The 8,226-nt window shown below is 34.6% G+C and overlaps 1 protein-coding gene across 1 annotated transcript; it reads right to left on the bottom strand.

The window, feature by feature from the left end:
* Positions 505-5,621, bottom strand: LOC109230952. Its single transcript, XM_019396455.1, has 5 exons — positions 5,275-5,621; positions 2,383-2,450; positions 2,222-2,282; positions 1,681-1,827; positions 505-844 (listed from the first exon to the last, which is right to left on the bottom strand). Exons 1-5 carry the CDS (start codon positions 5,513-5,515, stop codon positions 732-734), a joined length of 630 nt encoding a protein of 209 aa, XP_019252000.1. The 5' UTR covers positions 5,516-5,621; the 3' UTR covers positions 505-731.

The following is an 8,226-nucleotide window of genomic DNA, read 5'->3' as shown; positions in this document are numbered from 1 at the left end:
AAGATCTGGATGCGAAGGCTCAAGGATGTGAATTGATGCTCTCATAAGGGGGAGGTTAATGCGCGTTGCACTCTTTTCTCTTACAAGGTTTGTCCCACTAGGTTTCCTTGCAAGGTTTTTAACGAGGCAACCAATAGGCGCATTTCTAAATATGTGTACTCTTTTTCCTTTTCTAGAATTTTTTCCCATTGGGTTTTCTTTTAGTTAAGGTTTTAACGAGGCACATTATCTGTTGAATAGACATTCAGGGGGAGTGCTATAAATAGAATTCTTTTTATGGTGAATGTCCATATTTAGAGAGATTCTAGGGTTTATTACTTGGTGGCTAAGTCAACCTCTCCCTATAAATAGAGGGTTCTATACTACTGTAATTCATCCCAAATTCAATAAGAATTTCCTCTCTCTTTCTCTGCAACATTGCTCTTGTTCTTTTATTATTTTATAACACTAACTCTTTTCCTTTTTCTATAATTTTTCCCTTTCATTTTTTGGTAAAAGTGAGCATAAAAAAGGCAAATCATATTTTCTATAAATGTTACAGAATGACACAGTAGTCTTCTAGTAGAAAAGAAAAAGAAACAAAACTTAAGTCACATATATAAATTTCCTCTGTTTACAAAATTTTAAAAAACAGGGCAGCACGGTGCACAAGACATCTCGCGTTCACCAGGGTCCGGGGAAGGGCCGGCCGCGTTTACAAAATTATTGCAGATAATAAGAACCCTGATCTTTTAGCTGCTACTTGGCTCCTCTTCCTCTGTATTAGCTTCAACTTCCTCTGGTTCAGATGGAGTTTCCATCTTCTCAAACTTTGCTACCCGGAATATCGCCAAATTGGTGTCCCCTAAAAGAGAAAGTCGTCAAATTTGATACACGAGTTTAACTTCTATACATTGACCGTATAAATTTTCTTTTTAATCAATCAAGTCACCTAAAAGATAATTACAACCAATAATTCGTAATAAATAAGATTAGTAACCTGGAAACATAAGGAAGTTAACTTGCTACAATACGTTAAAATACACTGATAGCGTAAAAGTTCTTTATAATATAAGTTTCTTAACTTGTGATATCCCAACTTCCCCTAAATAGTCTCAAAATTCTTTTTTTCCTTTTGTCCTTTTTCTTTCCTTATTACTCATCAAATGAATTTTTGATGTTTCTCATATCTTCAAAGACAAGGTACATCAAACATTCCATTTGGTTAATGCTACATAGATACTCCATATCCACACAAGAGATTGGCCATTGACACATGTTTTTCTCTCAACAAGCTCACGTGGTCTAATGTCGGTCACGACGGAGGGCAGATAAAAGAGAAGGACTGACAAGCTTCCAAAGAAGAGGTGCGTATGACGCTTTAGACAAATCCCACATCAGAAAGTAAGAGAAAAGTGAAGTGTTATATAAGACAGAACATAAGTTCACAGAGTACGTCGATGTAGCATAGCCTAACGGACAAATGAGATCCGTTGGACCAAAGCAGACTATACATGCCATGAATTTGGTGGTGAGATAATATCTTCCAGACTTAATTAAGGCGGGTCAATCTTGTGGACTCTGGCTAATTAACCATATTCCGTGATTTAATTATACACGGACGAAATTATAACTCCGGTTTTAAGGGAAAGGAAAGCAGGATACTGAAAGTAAAATTAGGATTGATTACAGAAGCTGTACCAAATGTCAAGAGACTTCCAGGTAATGCAGCAGCAGCCACACCAGGTCTGAGCCTCTTCTCACCGATGAACGTGCCATTCGTGCTGTCTAAATCTGTCACTACAAGATACTCCTCCATGCTTTGTAGCAGAGCATGTACAGCAGATACTGTTTGTACATAAACAGATATTCAGCTACAGAAACGAAACTTTTTTTGGCGACCAACTTATACCTTGACTAAATGGTTATATTACATCGACAGTGCAAAAATTGTTTACACTGTCAGTGTACATAAGTAAAATCCTTCCTTAACACTACTCAAAAGGTGGAAAGACGAAGCATTTCGGTCGAGTTTAACTTCTATAAACTAACAGTGTAAAACCAATTATATCATCAGATCACCTAAAAGATAATTACAGGTAATTGTTCATAATAAGTGGAACTAGTTACTTGTAACATAAGGTTGGCGACCTTTTTCAATAGGTTAAATTACATAGAGCAAACATTACTTACATGGTCAATTTCCATAAGTAAAATTATTTCCGAAAACTGCTTTCATTACCTGTAGGCACCGGAATGACCATATCTGCCTTCTCAGCAAGACGTCCGACAGTAACTGCACCCTAAACCATGTTGCAGAATGTGCAATTAACATACATGCGCATACGTACGTTAAATGGTGAATTCAATGTTGCAAAAAGAATTATACATCATAATACTTACGGCCGAAGGTATTTCAAGAGAGCCCGGCTTTGCAGTTGGAGAACCGATGTGTCTTGCGTCTCCATCACCTTTTTCCAGCATTGTTGTATTCAATAATTGATAGTAAATCAAAAGTTCTAAACTAAAGGTTCCATGAATAGGTGATAAGATCACAAAATATGCTTAAACAGTGTTTAACCATATATAGAGATTACTATCTGCCAAGTCTAGCAAAATCATTCCGAAACCAATATGAAACTCACCCGAGCCCCTTGGGCCCCATACCAAACATCCACACAAGTATATATCCACCATATCTAGAGATTACTATACTCTGCAGCTTATAACACATTCATTATGAAAGAAGAAAGCAAGTAACACAAATTCAGGTCCTTGCTTTAAAGCATCAACTAGGAGCAGTACATACAGCATGTGGTTCAGGGGCGTACGCAAGATTTTTTATAAGCGGCGTCGATATTTATAGAAGAACGAAGAATAAATAACATTAATTATCACATTTCTAGATAATAAATAGTGTTAGTGCATTGATTTTGTTGAGGCTTAAGTTAGAAGAGGTTCTGAGTCCAATTCTACTTACCCACAATTTTTAACTAGAGGCTCTCTCAAATACTTGCCAAAAATATTTTCTAGTTGAGGTTTGAACCTACGAGCTCTTACGACAAAATAAGGCACTTAACCAGCGTGCTAGGCGATGATCTGTGTCTAAGTGGTGTCATTTTCTCTTGTTATTATTTTCGCACAGTATTAATACATATGTTTAGTAAAAATTTTCGACGAAGCGGTATCGCGTGACACTGCTTCATTCAATGTGCGTCCGTCCCTGATGTGATTCAGGGTGATGAAGTCAAGGACACAGGAACATCGAACTACAAGAGAAAATAGCGATATTAGTCTTTTGAGTTGTTACCTTGGTTTTATCCCTACATATTTTTTGACTGAGCATATTTACCCTTTAATTGAAGAGTTTAACTTCTATGCACTCTAGTATAGTTTTTTTACACCATCATATTAAAATGACCTACGATAACAGATAATTCTCTCTAATAAGCCTACTTGTAAATATCAAATATGGAGAATAAAGAAAATTACCAGCTATAACATGCACTCATAGTGTAAAAGCAATACTCTATCAGTGTATATAAGTTAAATCGTTAATTAAAAAGGTTTAAGAGTTTGGTCCCTGAAGTTTTCCTTATTTTTCTTTATAATGGTAGTTTTCTTCTGATACCTGCTACTTCCTACAAGCATAGGTACAAATAATTCTGTCCACCAAAATTTAGGCATAAAGGAGGAAATCACTTAATTTTTTTTTCTCTATGGGATTCTTTCATTTCCCTTTTTTTCATTCAACTAGAGGCAGATCTACCTTTTGGGTAGGGGGTCATTTGCCTCCGGTAACTTCGAAAAATATGTATGTATATATGTGTATATATTTTAAATGATAGGTACTTCCCTCCGTTTCAAAAAGATAGACACTACTTTCTTATTAGTCCGTTTCAAAAAGATTGATACTTTTCAATATTTTCTTAATAAGAACCATTTATAGGCACACAAATGCTATGGCATAGTTAAGACCACAAGTTCGAAAAGTTTTACAACCACACAAATATTATGGCTTATTTAAGACCACATATCTCAAAAGTCTTCCCTTCTTTATTAAAGTTTGTGACAAGTCAAACTAGGACAATTTTTTTTGAAACGGAGTAACTATGAGGGTGTTTGGACGAGCTTAAAAGCTGGTTTGCACTTTTTTATTTTTTGGACTGTTTGGTAACAAAAAAAAGATGCTTAAAAAAAGCTAAAAAGTGCTTAGAAAAGGCCAAAAGCAACAAGTTGGCTGACCCCAACTTTTTCGATTTTGGCTTAAAAGTCATTTTAGTTTGACCGATAAAATTACTCTCTTGTCCCTTATAAGTTTTTATAATACTTCCTTCACTCTGTCGTTCCTCTTCTTTCCTCTTCATCTCTGCTTCATCTTCATTTTTCTGCACTTTTCTTCAAGCAATTCAGTGGAAATCAACAAAACCATGCCCAGTTCAACACTTTCCATGTATATATCAAGATAATTGCTCCCATCAATTTCTCTGACGATATAGCTCAAAGGCTCATCCCTTTTTTCCTTAACGCCGTCAACAAAATGGGCACATAAACTTGAATGAAAAGAGTAGTGTTTATATATATTTTTGTTTTTTTAAGTTCCTATTTTTTCCTATACAAAATAATTTGGCATTTTAAATAGGATGAGACTTTATGGAAGTTTACTTGATTGAAAGTGGTGAAAAATGAGCATTCAAGAATTATATTTATAAAAATTATCTAAAGTAATCAATTAAACTGAAATTAAATTAAAATATAAATTATTTTTTATTTGTATTAATTCATAATTAAATATATTGTAGTAATCAGCTCCTTTGTAATTAACAATTTTAAGGATATTTTTGTCTTTTTAATAAGAAAAAGTGCTTACCAGCACTTGTTTGCCAAATACTTAACAGCTTTTTTTAAGCTTCAACACTTTTATCCAAACATGTCACTGCTTATTTATAAAATAAGCTCCAACACTTAAAAACCACTTTTTTTAAGTCAATCCAAACGGGCTCTATAAATTTTGACTGGCAACCTATAATTCAAATCTTAGGCAGTTGCATTGGTCATGGGCATAAATTGACTTTTAATGTGCTTCCTGGGTTCGATTTCGATTCTAGCATTTGCTCAAACTTTTTTATTCGACAGTAGTGCCCCGCCACTTTCAAATCCTGGGTCCGCCTCTATTCAAGTATTAGTCCACGCGAATTCCCATTAATTGTTTCCCATTTTACAATTCAGCACTAGCTCATGATCAGAAACTTCTATATACTCAAAAAAAAAAAAAAAAAAAAAACTACCACATACCTATAAATTCAAGAAGCCATGTAACAGAAACATTTGTTGAATTGCTCTCAGCCAAAGAAGCATAGATAGCTCCAAATTGCCTCAGTTGCCTTGCATTGCATTTTAGCTTTCTGGGTATGCAATTAAATCCAAGAATATTGATGGAATTGGAAGAACAAAGGGTAGCTCTAGAATGGAACAGAGATGATAGTTTTGGGAGATTAGCATAAGAAAGAGACTGTGAAATTGTAGTTAATTCCATCTGTTTTTTTAAACGGAATTTCCTGTCTTTTTTTGTTCACTCTTTATGATATTTATATATATGGTCTGTGGATAAAATTTCTATAGTCCAAAATGTGGTTGAGAACTTGGCTTCTATAAAATGATTATCTTGAGCTCTAAAGTGTCAAGTAATACTACTTTTTATTTATTTATATCTGCAGATAGTGTAACTGAAAGCTAACCACGGTTGTGCTAGACTGGTAAGTACCCGTTCATTCTTAACTTTAAAAGGTTATAGGTTGGAGCCCTATGTTAGGCGTGTCCTAATTTTTTTACCATATTTGGTTTTTCTATCTGTTGAAGGAAAGGGCAACATGTTTATCATAATTGGGTTTTCCTTCTTGTAGAAGGAAATTATAAATCTTCCGTATTTGGCTAGTCCTTTTTCTTGTAGGAAAAGATTTGGAGTTCTATAAATTGAGGATCCGCCCTTCTCATTTAGTAGCATCCACAATGTAGTCATATGGGTTTTGAGAGTCGTGTTTAAGGAGAGAACTTTAACGGGACAAAGTGTTAGTGTGTCACTTGTGTTTGCCTCTTCGTGAGATTGTTCTCTCGATATTTTGTACTCTCTTTTATATAGTGGATTGCTCATCTTCGCCGTGGACGTAGGTCAGGTGATTGGACCACGTTAAATGTTTGTGTCTCTTTTGGTATATTTTTCTTTTGTTGCCGGACTTATCGTCGTTAAAGGTTTGCTTTGCTAGATTCCACGTGACACCTAATTTTTTCGGTCCGAACACCCTGGTGTAGAATCACCTTTGTTAGAGAGTTCTTTACACACAAATGTGAAACTTTCCGATGCGTATTCAACTTAGTTGGCCTCAATGCGTATACCGGACACCGGATAAGAAACAGAAAAAAAAATGATGTAAGTAAACATATTATAGAAAGTCACCTACTTTATTTTCTCAGGTTATTCGTCTTACCTTTAATTAAATTTAGCATGGCTTAATAGTTTAACAATTTTTACAGTGTCGGTATCTGAAGTTTTTTTTTTTTTTTTTTTCGAATATTTCACTTATATATACTAATAAGGTAAAGAACTTTTAGACTATTGGTGTATATTATCATGTGAGGAGGAGAACCACAAACGCTCTGGGTAAGGAGGTGTGAGGGGTTGATATTGGAGGGCCTAAGGAGAGGTAGGCCGAAGAAGAATTGGAGAGAGGTGATTAGGCAAGACATGACGCAACTACAGCTGATCGAGAACATGACCTTTGATAGGAAGGTGTGGAGGTCGAGGATTAGGGTAGTACGTTAGGTAATCTAGATTGTTCATGTCGGTAGTACTAGTACGTGCTCTCGCATTCTGTTAGTATTAGGTTTCTATGACTAACTGTCGTTTCTTGCATTTCCGTCATTTTACTATCTTGTTGTTATTTATGCTGCTTTTACATGGCTTCTCGATGTTGTCCCTTTTTGTTTTTCTTTTCATTAATTTTTTTCATTAATGTGGTGCTTATGCTTTCTGAGCCGAGGGTCTATTGGAAACAGTCACTATCTCCACAAGGTAGGGGTAAGATCTGCGTACACACTACTCTTCTCAGATCCCACTATGTGGAATTATACTGGATATGTTGTTGTTGTTGTTGCTGTTGGTGTACATTATCATGTCGTGATAAGTGACCCACCTTATTTTTCAAGATTATCAATTTCACTTTTTATGGACGATTTACGTTTAAATTTCTGGCCTCCGGCCTCATCCGTGGAATTATACTAGGTATGTTGTTGTTGTTACGTTTAACTTTCTTGGTGCTAATAAAACCCAGAAAATTAATGGAATTGGAAGAAGAGTAGCTTTAGAAGGGAACAGAGCTGATAATTTTGGGAGATTAGAAGTGGAACGAGACTGAATTTGTAGTTAAATCCATCAATTTTTTTGAAGGATTCTTTATGCTTTTTGGTTCACTCTTTTGGACATTATACTTAAATATGGTCTGTGGATAAAATTGCTAGAGAGCAAAAATGTGGTTGAGGATTTGTCTTATATAAAAATATGTCATTTTGTTGGAAGACAAATAAAACAATTTTGTCACATAAAGAAAGTTAACATTTTTTTAGGGAAAATACATACGTACCCTTCAATTTATGATCGAAATTCCAACTATACATTTTTCTTTTTTGTGGGTCATGTTACCCACTTAATTATCTCAATATGAAATTATTACCTCCCTAAATGCTGAGGTGGCAAAGATAATGAGTTCACTCAATTAGAAGCATGTGAAGAACGAAAAATTAGATTAAAACAAACAAATATGTGCAACTGTTATTTTTAATTGAATATTACATTAATTATTTTTAATTAATTATCATTATCCCTTGAACTTTTTTTTTTTTTTCAAAAATCAAGTCACCCATCCAAGAACAGCACATCCTCTGTCGTAACCTTAAACACCCTTCTCCCAAGGCTCCCCCTACAAACCTAAGAAAAAATAAAAAGAAAAGAGAAAACAAAAAGAAATGAAAGAATAGAATACACACACAAACAAAAAAAAAAAAAAAAAAAAAAAAAAAAAAAAAAGAGAAAATGCTTGCCGACAAAATTATCGGAGAAAGAAACGAAAATGAGTTGGTGACGGAGGGAAGAAAAATTGTCGGAATTCACAGCTGTATGCATGATAAAGAAGAGAATGAAAAAGAAAAAGGAAAATATTTGGAACAGAATAAGAAAAAAATGAAAAAGTATAT

The sequence above is a fragment of the Nicotiana attenuata genome, chromosome 1 (genome assembly GCF_001879085.1).
Source record: "Nicotiana attenuata strain UT chromosome 1, NIATTr2, whole genome shotgun sequence".
In the NCBI taxonomy this organism is placed as follows: Eukaryota; Viridiplantae; Streptophyta; class Magnoliopsida; order Solanales; family Solanaceae; genus Nicotiana; species Nicotiana attenuata.
Note: the sequence above shows the minus strand (reverse complement) of the source record. Positions and strands in the feature narration are given on the sequence as shown.

Coding starts and splice junctions, on each gene's coding strand:
- LOC109230952 (XM_019396455.1), bottom strand. CDS start 5,515: ATGGAATTAACTACAATTTCACAGTCTCTTTCTTATGCTAATCTCCCA. Junction 2,451..5,274: donor ATGGCTTCTTGAATTTATAG/GTATGTGGTAGT, acceptor TGCTGGAAAAAG/GTGATGGAGACGCAAGACAC. Junction 845..1,680: donor TGGAAGTCTCTTGACATTTG/GTACAGCTTCTG, acceptor TTTCTCTTTTAG/GGGACACCAATTTGGCGATA.